The sequence below is a fragment of the Heptranchias perlo genome, unplaced genomic scaffold (genome assembly GCF_035084215.1).
Source record: "Heptranchias perlo isolate sHepPer1 unplaced genomic scaffold, sHepPer1.hap1 HAP1_SCAFFOLD_252, whole genome shotgun sequence".
NCBI lineage: Eukaryota > Metazoa > Chordata > Chondrichthyes > Hexanchiformes > Hexanchidae > Heptranchias > Heptranchias perlo.
In genome coordinates, this window is record NW_027139264.1 from 226,338 (window position 1) to 241,860 (window position 15,523).

The 15,523-nt window shown below is 47.9% G+C and overlaps 1 protein-coding gene across 1 annotated transcript; it reads right to left on the bottom strand.

Annotated features, from left to right (window-relative positions):
* Nucleotides 1-1,326: 1,326 nt before the first annotated feature.
* LOC137310400 (zinc-binding protein A33-like) lies at nt 1,327-13,595 on the bottom strand. The gene is given in 7 exon segments (XM_067978234.1): nt 1,327-2,046; nt 2,048-2,532; nt 3,986-4,221; nt 4,314-4,336; nt 10,354-10,587; nt 10,668-10,763; nt 13,120-13,595. Coding segments are annotated over 7 exon segments (1,602 nt in total). The 5' UTR covers nt 13,576-13,595; the 3' UTR covers nt 1,327-1,974.
* Nucleotides 13,596-15,523: the final 1,928 nt, after the last annotated feature.

Genomic DNA, 15,523 nt, shown 5'->3' on the forward strand with positions numbered 1-15,523 from the left:
CGTAAGATCAGTGGAAATTGTACGGAAGTTACGGCAGACGTTCAGGAGCAGCCCTGAGGGAATTCCCAGTGAGAGTCTCTGACTGGGGGTCAGGTCATTGAGTCCAGGGTGGGGGAGGGGGGGGTGAAATTGGCCTTGGGAGCAGTAGTGAACAATCGGGCAATAGTGAATCGGCTGCAGATATACATCCTGTCCAATTATCTTCACCATTGACTGAGAGATGTGTCAGTCAGTTCCCTGCAACTCTATCCTGAGAGATGTGTCAGTCAGTTCCCTGTAACCCTATCCTGAGAGATGTGTCAGTCAGTTCCCTGTAACTCGATCCTGAGAGATGTGTCAGTCAGTTCCCTGTAACTCTATCCTGAGAGATGTGTCAGTCAGTTCCCTGTAACCCTATCCTGAGAGATGTGTCAGTCAGTTCCCTGTAACTCTATCCTGAGAGATGTGTCAGTCAGTTCCCTGTAACCCTATCCTGAGAGATGTGTCAGTCTGTTCCCTGTAACTCTATCCTGAGAGATGTGTCAGTCAGTTCCCTGTAACTCGATCCTGAGAGATGTGTCAGTCAGTTCCCTGGAACCCTATCCTGAGAGATGTGTCAGTCAGTTCCCTGTAACTCTATCCTGAGAGATGTGTCAGTCAGCTCACTGTAACCCTATCCTGAGAGATGTGTCAGTCAGTTCCCTGTAACCCTATCCTGAGAGATGTGTCTGTTTCCTGTGGGCTCTGTAATCTTGGTTGCTGCCCACCTGGGAGAAGTTTCTCCGCAGATAAGAACCATGAGGAAGGCAAATGGAAACCTTCTCAGCTTCTCTTGCCGAGTGAGCAGTTCAAGAGCCTCCTGTGTGAGACTTGAGTTAGGAGCTGCCCTCGGGGCAGAACACCACAGACCGAAAGGGAATCATCCCGATTAATCCCCACTTCTGAATATTGATTACAGAAAAATGGAAAATAACAGTGCATCAAAAGCACTGCAGGGGGCAAAACTCCTTTGAGGAACCAATCCCTCGAAGGATGGCAATGCCCAGTTTACATGCTCGAGCAGCCACTGGGAAATCTCCGAACGTGGCACATTCTCATCCCTTGAGAAATATTCAGGACTTTCGAGACTCTCACCCGTTTCTCAGGAGGACAAAGTGGCATCGAATGGAAGTCCTGGTTAAAGATGTCGCTCAGCCAGAATCCGGTGGGGACCGGGTGTGAAAGGGATTGGCCCCCTGCCCGATTTGACCTGCGCTCGTTCACCCCACACGATGGGTCCCAGCCCATCGACCGGGAACTCAGCTCTGTAATTTACTGGGAATGGAAACACATCAATGATGGCAGGCTGCCTGTGTCTAAATACAGTACATCAGGACCTTGACCGACCAGTTCAGCCCCTGCTCCTGTGATGGGTTCACTCTGCACCTTTTCTGTTCCTTTTAAAACTCTTTATTTGTTGTGAAAGTCTTTGTGTGATTACAGTACAGCTTCCACATATTGTGATACATTACTCCCATTATACAATGAGAGTCTGACAGCCTCTCTGGAATTCCAGTCTCTTATCCGTGGGAAAGCCTGCGGTAGAAGACCACATCAGAGGACAACTGGGGACAGAGCCCGGCAATCGGGAAAGATCAGGGCTTGAAGGAAGGGAAGGTTGGACTGGCAATCGGGAGGGAGAGACGGAGAGATCGCAGGTTGAAAGGGGGTGGGATCGGGAGGGAGGGATTGGGGGGAAGGGATCGGGAGGGAGGAGGGATCGGGGTTTGAAGTGGGGGAGGGGGTCGTACCGGTAATAATGAGATGTCTCACCTCTCGAGAGCGGGACACAGGCTCACCACGCAACCCGCCGCTGTAAAAATGGCGGCCGGCGTGCATGCAGCGGGTTCGGATCGCGTTTTGCAATCTTACATTTTTAACCCCCCCCCACCCCGGCCCTCTCCCGCCCATCGTGGGGGTTTAATATTGCCCCCATTCTCTCTGTACTCTGACTCATCAGTTTAGGAAGCTACAGTTTGAAATGACGCAGTTTGAGAGGAGCAGTATTTTTACCCTCATCGTGCGATCCAGGATAGAAATAAGGAAAGAGTTTCTCAGTGAATGTGTGAGTGAAAGTGTAGAGATTGGACATATCATCAGCATTGTAAAATGACACCTGTCCTCCCTCATAGTCCAGGTAAACTCCGATGGTCCTGAGTTTCACACTCAGGGTCAGTGGGACCAATGGGTTTTCAATAGCTTCATATTCATTCCCATTTCTCAGCCACACAGTCCAGTATCCACGTTTAGGCCCCAGTGATATCATTCCCTTCCTGTTAACTGACTCTCTGGCCACACCCACGGCCCACTGAGTCTTGTCCCCGACCTCCACCTCCCAGTAATGTTTCCCTGATGTGAATCCCTGTGATCCCAGGACATAAGGACACAAATCGAATCTCTCCGGGTTATCGGGAAGCTGTAATTTTCTGTCATCGAGTCTCACACTGGTCCAGTCCTCAGACAGGATGAGCTTACGATGAGCTGTGTTTGGGTCCAGGGTCAGTGAGGCTGGGACTGGGGAAATAAAAATGACATCATGTTAAATATTTTAGACAGAGGAAGGTGGACGGAAACAGGTTAATATCTGATATCTGGAAAACTGGGCTCGGCCCCCAGTCTATAATTTCTGTATCAGTAAATAGTGCAGACTGGGTACAGTGTACAGTTCGATATATTCCTGGACTCCAGTGTGTTCAGTGAACAGATATTACAGACCAGGCAGAGGAAATCAGTCAGCCAGTGGTCTCAGTCTGATCACTGTCCAGTGAACCCTGGGTCAGAGGGGTCTCAGTCTGATCACTGTCCAGTGAACCCTGGGTCAGAGGGGTCTCAGTCTGATCACTGTCCAGTGAACCCTGGGTCAGGGGGGTCTCAGTCTGATCACTGTCCAGTGAACCCTGGGTCAGGGGGGTCTCAGTCTGACCACTGTCCAGTGAACCCTGGGTCAGGGGGGTCTCAGTCTGATCACTGTCCAGTGAACCCTGGGTCAGGGGGGTCTCAGTCTGATCACTGTCCAGTGAACCCTGGGTCAGGGGGTCTCAGTCTGATCACTGTCCAGTGAACCCTGTGTCAGGGGGGTCTCAGTCTGATCACTGTCCAGTGAACCCTGGGTCAGGGGGGTCTCAGTCTGATCACTGTCCAGTGAACCCTGGGTCAGGGGGGTCTCGGTCTGATCACTGTCCAGTGAACCCTGGGTCAGGGGGGTCTCAGTCTGATCACTGTCCAGTGAACCCTGGGTCAGGGGGGTCTCAGTCTGATCACTGTCCAGTGAACCCTGGGTCAGGGGGGGTCTCAGTCTGATCACTGTCCAGTGAACCCTGGGTCAGGGGGGGTCTCAGTCTGATCACTGTCCAGTGAACCCTGGGTCAGGGGGGGTCTCAGTCTGATCACTGTCCAGTGAACCCTGGGTCAGAGGGGTCTCAGTCTGATCACTGTCCAGTGAACCCTGGGTCAGGGGGGTCTCAGTCTGATCACTGTCCAGTGAACCCTGGGTCAGAGGGGTCTCAGTCTGATCACTGTCCAGTGAACCCTGGGTCAGAGGGTCTCAGTCTGACCACTGTCCAGTGAACCCTGGGTCAGGGGGGTCTCAGTCTGATCACTGTCCAGTGAACCCTGGGTCAGAGGGGTCTCAGCCTGACCACTGTCCAGTGAACCCTGGGTCAGGGGGGTCTCAGTCTGATCACTGTCCAGTGAACCCTGGGTCAGAGGGGTCTCAGTCTGACCACTGTCCAGTGAACCCTACTGGAAAGTGCGAGTGTCTGGATTCAAATGAGAAAATGTTCTGATTCTGTCTCTACTTGAATCGCTCAATCTAAGGTCACACAAAAAGAACGGCCCCTTGAGTGAAGTACCAGAGACTGCTGCCCCAGTGATCGGTACACAACAACAGTCAGTACATTCAGGAGAGGGAGAAGAGAGCAGGAAACTCTACAGAAAGTTCACCCAAACCTGTGGAGTCGTTTCATACCTGGAGAGATGATCTGTTTCATTTCCTTCCACACTGCGTAGAGTAAAGGGCCTCGAAACATGGCGTATTTCAGACTTGCAGATACCAGTATCTCTTCATCTTCATCTTCCTCTGACGATCTCTCTTGATCTTCACCTTCCTCTGATGATCTCTCTTGATCTTCACCTTCCTCTGACGATCTCTCTTGATCTTCCCCTCTCTCTGCACCTTCTCCTCCCTCCCCTTTGTCCAGGTACCTGTTTGAATGGGATTGATTCACTCACTCACTGCTGGATACAATCTGTGATCACAGTGTAAGACCGAGTCTGGGTTTGGATTGGGTACTCACCTTTCTCCCAATCTTTTCAGTTCCTGCAGGACAGAGAATCAGAAACATTTTAATAAATATACCGTACTCTTTAGATTGTACATTTTAATAAATATACCGTATTATTTGGATCGTACGTTTTAATCATAGAATCGTTACAGCACAGAAGGAAGCCATTCGGCCCATCGAGCCCGTGCCGGCTCTTTGTAAGAACAATCCAGTTAGTCCCATTCCCCCCACTCTTTCCCCATAGCCCTGCAACTTTTTTCCCCTTCAAATATTTATCCAATTCCTTTTCGAAAGCCACGATTGAATCTGCTTCCACCACCCTATCAGGCAGCGCATTCCAAATCATAACTATTCGCTGTGTAAAAACATTTTTCCTCATGTCGCCTTTAGTTCTTTTGCCAATCACTAAATCTGTGTCCTCTGGTTCTTGGCCCTTCCACCAATGGGAACAGTTTCTCTTTATTTACTTTATCAAAATCCTTCATGATTTTGAACACTTCTATCAAATCTCCTCTCAACCTTCTCTGCTCTCAGGAGAACAACCCCAGCTTCTCCAGTCTATCCAGGTAACTGAAGTCCCTCTCCCCTGGAACCATTGTAGTAAATCTTTTCTGTTCCCTCTCTCAGGCCTCACATCCTTCCGAAAGTGCGGTTCCCAGAATTGGACACAATACTCCAGTTGTGGCTGAAGCAGTGTTTTGTAAAGGTTCAACATGACTTCCTCACTTTTGTACTCTCTGCCTCTATTTATAAAGCCCAGGATCCTGCATGCTTTTTTAACCGCTTTCTCAACCTGTCCTGCCACCTTCAAAGATTTGGGCACATATAACTCCAGGTCTCTCTGTTCCTGCACCCCCTTTAGAATTGTACCATTTAGTTCATATTGCCTCTCCTCGTTCTTCCTGCCAAAATGTATCACTTCACACTTCTCTGTGTTAAATTTCATCTGACATGTGTCCGCCCATTCCACCAGCCTGTCAATGTTCTCTTGAAGTCTATCACTATCCTCCTCACTGTTTATTACACTTCCAAGTTTTATGTCATCTGCAAATTTTGAAATTGTGCCCTGTACACCCAAGTCTAAGTATATATCAAAAAAAGCAATGGTCCTTGTACTGACCCCTGGGGAACACCACTGCACACCTTCGTCCAGTCCGAAAAATAACCGTTCACCACTACTCTCTGTTTCCCGTCACTGAACAATTTCCTATCCATGCTGTCACTGCCCCTTTTATTCCATGGGCTTCAATTTTGCTGACAAGCCTATTATGTGGCACTTTATCAAACGCCTTTTGAAAGTCCATATATACACCAACCTTCTCTGTTACCTCATTAAAAAACTCAATCAAGTTAGTTAAACACGATTTGCCTTTAACAAATCCGTGCTGGCTTTCCTTTATTAATCCACACTTGTCCAAGTAACTATTAATTTTGTCCCAGATTATCGTTTCTAAAAGCTTCCCCACCACCAAGGTTAAACTGACTGGCCTGTAGTTGTCGGGTTTATCCTTACACCCTTTTTTGAACAAGGGTGTAACATTTGCAATTCTCCAGTCCTCTGGCACCACCCCCGTATCTACGGATGTTTGGAAGATTTTGGCCAGTACCTCCGCAATTTCCACCCTTACTTCCCTCAGCAACCCAGGATGCATCCCATCCGGACCGGGTAACTCATCGACTTTAAGTACTTTCTCATGTGTCCTCCATCAATTTATAGCCCATCCAGTATCTCAACTACTTCCTCTTTTACTGTGACTTTGGCAGCATCTTCTTCCTTGGTAAAGAAAGATGCAAATATTCATTTAGTACCTCAGCCATGCCCTCTGCCTCCATGTGTCCCTAATTGGCCCCACCCCTCCTTTTTCTACCCATTTCCCAATATATGCTACAGGAAATTTTTGGATTCCCTTTTACATTGGCCGTCAGTCTATTCTCATACTCTCTCTTTGCCCCTCTTATTTCCTTTTCACTTCTCCTCTGTACTTTCTATATTCAGCCTGGTTCTCACTTGTATTATCAACCTGACATCTGTCAGACACCCTTTTTCTGCTTCATCTTACTCTCTATCTCTTTCGTCATCCAGGGAGCTCTGACTTTAGTTGCCCTAACTTTCCCTCTCGTGGGAATGTACCTCTACTGTACCCGAACCATCTCCTCTTTAAAGGCCACCCATTGTTCGATTACAGTTTTGCCTGACAATCTTTGATTCCAATTTACCCAGACCAGATCCGTTCTCAACCCACTGAAATTGGCCCTCCTCCAATTAAGTATTTTTACTCCAGTTTGCTCCTTGTCCTTTTCCATAACTAATCTAAACCTTATGATATTGTGATCACTGTTCCCTAAATGTTCCCCCACTGACACTTGCTCCACTTGACCCACCTCATTCTCCAGAACCAGATCCAGCAATGCCTCCTTCCTCGTTGGGCCGGAAACATACTGAGCAAGAAATTCCTCCCCCTCTTTGCCCTTTACACTATTACAATCCCAGTCTATATTGGGATAGTTGAAGTCCCCTATTATCACTACTCTACAGTTCTTGAACCTCTCTGTAATTTCCCTGCAAATTTGCTCCTCGATACCCATCCTACTATTTGGTGGCCTATCGAATACACGCAGTAGTGCACTGGCACCTCTATTGTTTCTTAACTCTATCTAACCAAATAGAGTCTGTCCTTGGCCCCACAGGGACATCCTCTCTCTCCAGCACTGCAATATTCCCCTTCATCAACACTGCCACCAACACCACTATTTTCTTTCCTTCCCGATGTATAATCAGTGGTTTTAGTGAAATGTGATGTGATCTGGGGAGTTTTCACTGACGGGCTCCAGTGATGTGACACCGTGTCCGTTACCCCCTGGAATACACTGGACAGGGTCTCCTCTGCTGCTGAAGACTTTGAAGGTTCACTGAGCCTTTCCTTTTATTTATGGTCTATATTTTCCCAGTAACTCAGAGCTTGTCTCTGGTCTGTGCAGCCCTGAGCTGGGGACAGTGGTGTTACACCTAACCTCAGTATCCCTTCGATAGGGAGACAACAGCCTATGTACCAGCTCCTGGACACTTCCAGGCAGCTCTGGGGAAACATGCAGCTGTGGAGACATCAGACCAGAACAGGAATAGGCTCATTGTGATGCCCACACAGTCAAATAGCCTCCTGTTGCTCACTGTTTGTGCAATAGATGTGCAGCAGCCACAGAAATATACCCCAGCCTATCGCTGTTCCCAGGGCTAGTACCCATGAGACTGTACCCCAACATGTCTCTGTTCCCAGGGCTCGTACCCATGGGACTGTACCCCAACATGAATCTGTTCACAGGGCTAGTACCCATGGGACTGTACCCCAACATGTCTCTGTTCCCAGGGCGAGTACCCATGGGACTGTACCCCAACATGTCTCTGTTCCCAGGGCTAGTACCCATGGGACTGTACCCCAACATGTCTCTGTTCCCAGGGCTAGTACCCATGGGACTGGACCCCAACATGTCTCTGTTCTCAGGACAGAAGCGAAATGGAGCAAACTATAGGGCCTAAACTCTCAAAACCTGAATGAAGAATCCTCAGTAACCTGTGGGAGATATTCAGATGGTGAGTTCATCGGATATTTACAGGTGAGGGAAGCCATTTGGCCCATCAATTCCTCCATCTAGAACGACTAAAGGTGCCCCCCTACATTGCATCATCTAATTGGTTCCTGTCCTAACGCTGCCCATTTGCTCATTACTGTTGTGTGAGAAGAACTTCCTGATATCAGTCCTGAAATTACATTTACACGTTTGACCCTGTGTCCCCTTGGCCGACTCCAACAATTAAAGTATGATTTTGATTTACCATTTCCATACTGTTTACTATCCCTTATACCGCGATAGAATCACCTCTCGGACACCTCGGGGATTATTTAGACTTTAGGCGATAATATAGCACGGACGATATTGGCTCGGTCTCTCGTTAAACACCTCTCCCCATTTTTATTTCTATTGACTTCAAATCTGGAGAGATGTTTAATAGGTGACTGAGCTGATATCGGTCCTTTTACACTGTCGCCCAGTGTCAAAATTACACCACTCCTTTCCAGAGTGAAGTGTTCAAGTCTCTCCAGTCTGTCCCAATAACTGAGACGCTTGATACCAGGCCTCACTGCTCTCCTCTGCCCTGCCTTACTTCTCGGTGACCAGAACTAGGCACAGTATTGTATCGAATTGCATAGAATCTACAGCACAGAAACAGGCCATTCGGCCCAACTGCTCCATGCCAGTGTTTATGCTCCACACGAGCCTCATCCCACCCCTCTTCATCTAACCCCATCAACATATCCTTCTGCTCCTTTCTCCCTCATGTGTTTATCCAGCTTCCCCTTGATTGTATCTGTGCGACTCACCTCAACCACTCCATGTGGTCGCGAGTTCCACATTCTAACCACTCTCTGGGTAGATAAGTTTCTCCTGAAATAGTGACTATATTACACTTATGGCCCGTAGTTTTGGACACCCCTACAAGTGGATACATATTCTCTATGTCTCCCCTATTAAACAATTTCATAATTTTTAAGACCTCTATCAGGTCATCCCTCAGCCTTCTCTTTTCGCCGAATCCCCCACCATCAACATCCTGGGGGTCACCATTGACCAGAAACTTAACTGGACCAGCCACATAAATACTGTGGCTACAAGAGCAGGTCAGAGGCTGGGTATTCTGCGGCGAGTGACTCACTTCCTGACTCACCAAAGCCTTTCCACCATCTACAAGCCACAAGTCAGGAGTGTGATGGAATACTCTCCACTTGCCTGGATGAGTGCAGCTCCAACAACACTCAAGAAGCTCACCACCATCCAGGACAAAGCAGCCCGCTTGATTGGCACCCCATCCACCACCCTAAACATTCACTCCCTTCACCACCGGCGCACTGTGGCTGCAGTGTGTACCATCCACAGGATGCACTGCAGCAACTCGCCAAGGCTTCTTCGACAGCACCTCCCAAACCCGTGACCTCTACCACCTAGAAGGACAAGGGCAGCAGGCACATGGGAACAACACCACCTGCACGTTCCCCTCCAAGTCACACACCATCCCGACATGGAAATATATCGCCGTTCCTTCATCGTTGCTGGGTCAAAATCCTGGAACTCCCTTCCTAACAGCACTGTGGGAGAACCTTCACCACACGGACTGCAGCGGTTCAAGAAGGCGGCTCACCACCACCTTCTCAAGGGCAATTAGGGATGGGCAATAAATGCCGGCCTCACCAGCAAAACCCACATCCCATGAACAAATAAAAAAAATGAGCCCCAGCCTGTTCAATGTTTCCTGATAGTTATAACCTCTCAGTTCTGTTATCGTCCTTGTGATTCTTTTTTGTACCTTCTCCAGTGCCTCTATATCTTGTTTATGGAGACCACAACTGTTCACAGTAGTCTAATTGTGGTCTAACCAAGGTTTGATCCAGGTCTAACATAACCTCTCTGCTTTTGAATTCTATCCCTCCATTCAAAGTGGGGTCTGATCAGAGTAACTGCACAGTGTGATCACAACTTTCTCTGACCTGTATGGACGAGTCAGTCCATTGACTGCAAATGAAAATTGGGTGCAATGTAAAACAGGCTGTCGATTCGTTATCGCCTGTTTTGCACGACCGTCTTTGGCGAATTTATACCCTTCTGTGTCTCGACCCGCTGCCAACGACCTTCTGATCTACGACTTGTCTCGGCTGAATCTGCTTTCCTCCCTCCACCTATCTACTTTGAATGATTTCCGATTGCTGCCTCAATGTTCCCCACAAGTCTCTTTACCCCTCCTTGGTCTGGATGCAGCCCATTTCTTCTGTAACAGTCCTTTTTTGGACATTGTCATCTGGTTCCAGTTATACAGGAAGATACTGTTATACCTGACAGGTTCAGACAGTCTCCTCCACAGTCAGAGCTCAAACTGGACTGATACCTGTTTGTCCTCAGTTATACTGCACGTTGTGCAATGTTGTGATGTGGTTTGAGCCCTATTATAATGTGCTGTTTACACTTACACCAACAGGTTGGGGATTGGTTTATAAAGGATCACCTTGAGAAAAGAGATACTGTCTTGCTGCTCGATGTCTGCACAAAGGTTCAATATGTTCTCCTCAAGTGATCTCAGTTCCTCCTCAATTCTTTTCAAGTTCTTCTCCATTGGGCGTAGATCTTCCTCCTTTTGCCTCCTCAGCTCTTCCATTAAATGTTTCTCTTTGTCTTCAAGATATTGATGAATTTTGGCAAATTGTGCAGCGATGTCTTGCTCCAGGGATCCTGTGAGCTCCTAAGATGGTGAGAGAGATCATTTAAGCTGCAGGTTGTTAAAGGGCCGCAGTGTTTAAAGGTGACGTAAGTAGGACTTACATTCAGTTCTGAAATCTTCTCCTCCTGCCGCCGTTTTAATTCACTTTTACTTTTCTTTTCATCCTCCATGGAATCCAAGGACAATTTCAGCTGGTCCTAAAAATGGAATCAGATCTCATCATAATCCATTTCAATGTCAGCCATTGTATTCCAAAACAGTGGGATCGGACGTTCAGGGAATATTACATGTGTTACTAGTGTGTACCCCTTTCTTTACAAGAGGCAGAGTGAAAAGTACCCAATCAAACCAGGCACAGCTTCAAACCAACAACTGGTTTATGTTATATTAAATATATGAAAGGGTTTGATAGGGTAGACGGAGAGAAAATGTTTCCACTTGTGGGGGAGACCAGAACTAGGGGCCATAAATATAAGATAGTCAGTAATTAATCTGATAAGGAATTCAGAACAAGCTTCTTTACCCAGAGAGTAGTTAGAATGTGGAACTCACTACCACAAGGAGTAGTTGAGGCGAATAGTACAGATACGTTTAAGGGGAAGCGAGATAATCACATGAGGGTGAAAGGGACACAAGGATGTGCTGATAAAGTTAGAAGAGGGGTGGGAAGAGGCTTGTGTGGAGCATAAATGCCGGCATGGACCTGTTGGACTGAATGCCCTGTTTCTCTGCTCTACATTGTATGTAATTCCATGCAAGTCTATATGGCTTTCACACTGAGAACAATCAGATCCCTCACTCCCCAGTTATTAAATACAATAAAGATACACACTCTTCAAACCTTCTCTAGCTAAGCTTTTCAAATGAGCTGGTCCAGACTTTGAATTTGTGGACAACGTCTCACTGCTGATGTGAGAACACAGCTCAGTCCCCCTGTCTGGGAGAGAGAGAGAGAGAGACTTATTTGTCACCTGCCGTAAGTCTATGAGATGGAGAATTCCTCCCACTGAACTGTCAATCAATGTTATGACCCCTGCCGTGGAACACCTACCCACTGATGAGGCAACAGCAGAGCGTTTATGTGTCGGTTTCAGCTAAGCCCCCTGCTGGGACAATGGAATGGGAGGATACCTGGATCCTCAGGTATTGCACAGACTGATCTTCACACAATGGCTCGTCATGTTTGACATTGTACACATTGACCTTCCTATTGTTCATTCACATTTTAAGTCACCGTGGTTGAGAACAGTTCAAGGCAACTGGCTCATTGTAAACAAAATCATTGTGTGTGCAACCTTGGGAGTTCGTCCCTTAAAAACTGAATCTAACATTGCAGAAATATTATATGTTAAAAAATCAGCTCAAACAACACTGGTACAAACAAAGTTCCTACAATGACATTTGTATTTTCAACAGATCAACCAGACCAAAAGTAACCTGAACAGTAATTCTCCAACATCCAACCCCCTGTCTTAGTTCACCGAGGGAGTTTTACCCTCTCCAGACCCAGTAGAGACACTGTACCCCATCGAACTCCCCACCCTCTCACACAGACACTGTACCCCATCCAACTCCCCACCCTCTCACACAGACACTGTACCCCATCCAACTCCCCACCCTCTCACTTAGACACTGTACCCCATCCAACTCCCCACCCTCTCACTTAGACACTGTACCCCATCCAACTCCCCACCCTCTCACTTAGACACTGTACCCCATCCAACTCCCCACCCTCTCACTTAGACACTGTACCCCATCCAACTCCCCACCCTCTCACTTAGACACTGTACCCCATCCAACTCCCCACCCTCTCACACAGACACTGTACCCCATCCAACTCCCCACCCTCTCACACAGACACTGTACCCCATCCAACTCCCCACCCTCTCACACAGACACTGTACCCCATCCAACTCCCCACCCTTTCACACAGACACTGTACCCCATCCAACTCCCCACCCTTTCACACAGACACTGTACCCCATCCAACTCCCCACCCTCTCACACAGACACTGTACCCCATCCAACTCCCCACCCTCTCACACAGACACTGTACCCCATCCAACTCCCCACCCTCTCACACAGACACTGGACCCCATCCAACTCCCCACCCTCTCACACAGACACTGTACCCCATCCAACTCCCCACCCTCGCACACAGACACTGTACCCCATCCAACTCCCCACCCTCTCACACAGACACTGTACCCCATCCAACTCCCCACCCTCTCACACAGACACTGTACCCCATCCAACTCCCCACCCTCTCACACAGACACTGTACCCCATCCAACTCCCCACCCTCTCACACAGACACTGCACCCCATCCAACTCCCCACCCTTTCACACAGACACTGCACCCCATCCAACTCCCCACCCTTTCACACAAACACTGTACCCCATCCAACTCCCCACCCTCTCACACAGACACTCTCTCCCCCCGTGGCCCTGCCAAATCTTTCTGACACTCTCCCTATCAGTTCATGCTGGCACTTAACCAATATTACTCTTATTGCGTTTCGTGGAGACGGGTCGCTCACTTAAACCCCTCACCTTGTACTTTTGAACTGCCCTCTGGACCGGCAGGAACCTGTGGTCTGAATGTGCGGGAGAATCTACACAACTGGCACAGATCAGGATCTCATCCTCCTCACAGAACAGCATCAGTTTCTCATTATGTTCCTCACAGTGAGACCGACCTTTCTCTGGGTTCAGGATCAGCTCTGGGTTCAGGTTCAGGTTCAGGTCTGGGTCTGGGTTGAGGTCCAGCTGCCGAGCTTTCTCGGAGAGATTGGCCAACACCCTGTTCCTGCCGTAGTTTCTCCGGGGGAAAACCACCCGACATTCCGGGCAGGACACGGTCTCCCCCTGCTTGTCCCAACACTTGTCGATACAGGATTTACAGAAGTTGTGATCACAGTCCAGCCGCACCGGCTCCACAAACAGAGAGAGGCAGACGGAGCAGGTTAAATCCTCGCTCAGGGTTACGATCTGTTTGCTGACGGCCATCTCAGTTCCTGCTCCTTATTCTGTCGCTCACTTTACTTTCAGTTTCATTTCCCTCAGTTTATTGTGAAACTCACTTCACAATCTGTCCTCTGAAAGGGACACTGTCAGCAAACAAAACTGTCTGGCAAATCTTTATTTCTTTGAATGTCAAACGTGCAAAACACAATGGCCCCAAAATTCCTGAGTCTGAGGGGGGAGGGCTGGAATTTGGACTGGGACCCTGTTCCTGCGAGGTCTCTTGTGCTGCACCCCTTCCATGGTGATATCACAAAGACTGGCAGGATCACATCTCCACCCCATCCCCTGCCAAAAATCCCACCAGTTCCACCAGTACTACAGGCCAGGAGAAAGTACACCTGCAGGAAGCGGGCGAACATTTTAAAATCACCCCCATATTCTTTTTTTTTATTCATTCATGGGATGTGGGCGTCGCTGGCGAGGCCGGCATTTATTGCCCATCCCTAATTGCCCTTGAGAAGGTGGTGGTGAGCCGTCTTCTTGAACCGCTGCAGTCCGTGTGGTGAAGGTTCTCCCACAGTGCTGTTAGGAAGGGAGTTCCAGGGTTTTGACCCAGCGACGATGAAGGAACGGCGATATATTTCCAAGTCGGGATGGTGTGTGACTTGGAGGGGAACGTGCAGGTGGTGGTGTTCCCATGTGCCTGCTGCCCTTGTCCTTCTAGGTGGTAGAGGTCGCGAATTGGAAGTCAACATGGTTTTATGAAAGGGAAATTGTGTTTTTATCTTCGTTTTTTGAGGAGGTAACTAGCAGGGTAGATAAAGGGAAATCAGTGGATGTAGTATATTTGGATTTTCAAAAGGCATTCGATAAGGTGCCACATGAAAGGTTGTTACACAAGATATGGGCTCATGGGGTTGGGGGTAAAATATTAGCATGGATAGAGGATTGGTTAATGGACAGAAAACAGAGAGTAGGGTTAAACGGGTCATTCTCAGGTTGACAGGCTGTAACTAGTGGGGTGCTGCAAGGATCAGTGCTTGGGCCTCAGCAATTTACAATCTATATTAATGACTTAGATGAAGGGACCGAGTGTAGTATATTGAAGTTTGCTGATGATACAAAGCTGGGTGGGAAAGCAAGCAGTGAGGAGGACACAGAGCCTACAAAGGGATATAGATGGAATAAGTGAGTGGGCAAGAAGGTGGCAGATGGAGTATAATGTGGGGAAATGTGAGGTTCTTTTGTTCTTAAGGCAGGTGTATGGAGTTAGGTCACAAATCAGCCATAACCTCATTGAATGGAGGAACAAGCTTGAGGGGCTAAATGGCCTACTCCTGTTCCTATGTTCCGAAACGTTACAGTGGGAATGTTTCTTTGGAGCCCCCAAGTTGAGATCAGGACTCTCCTCTTGTTCTCAATCATCATGGGTAATCGATTTAATATTTGGCTTTTTCATACGTGTTCTGCAAATGCCTGTAGCCTTTCTTTTAAAATCTACGTGGATTCACTTTATTTTAGAACCCAACACTTAAAACACAACTCTTTTCCAAATCCTATCTGTGGAAAAATGGTCAAAAAGGGCTGAAATGTGACATGGGAACAGGAATAGACCATTCGGCCCCTCGTGCCTGTTCTGCCATTCTATTAAATCATAGCTGATCTGAATCTCAACTCCATTTACCTGCCTTTTCTCCATAACCCTTGCTATCCTGATCCAATGAAAATCTATTGATCTGAGTCTTGAAAATATCAATTGACCCCCAGCATCCACAGCCTGTTGGGGGGAGAGAGTTCCAGATTTCCATGCCCCTTTGTGTGAAAAAGTGCTTCCTGATTTCACTCCCGAATAACCTCGCTCGAATTTTAAGATTTTGCTCCCATGTTGTGGCTTCCCTGTATCTACTCTATCGAATATATTATCATTTTTTACACTTCGGTTAGATCACCCCTAAAGCTTCTCAACCCAAGGGAATATAATCCAAGTTTA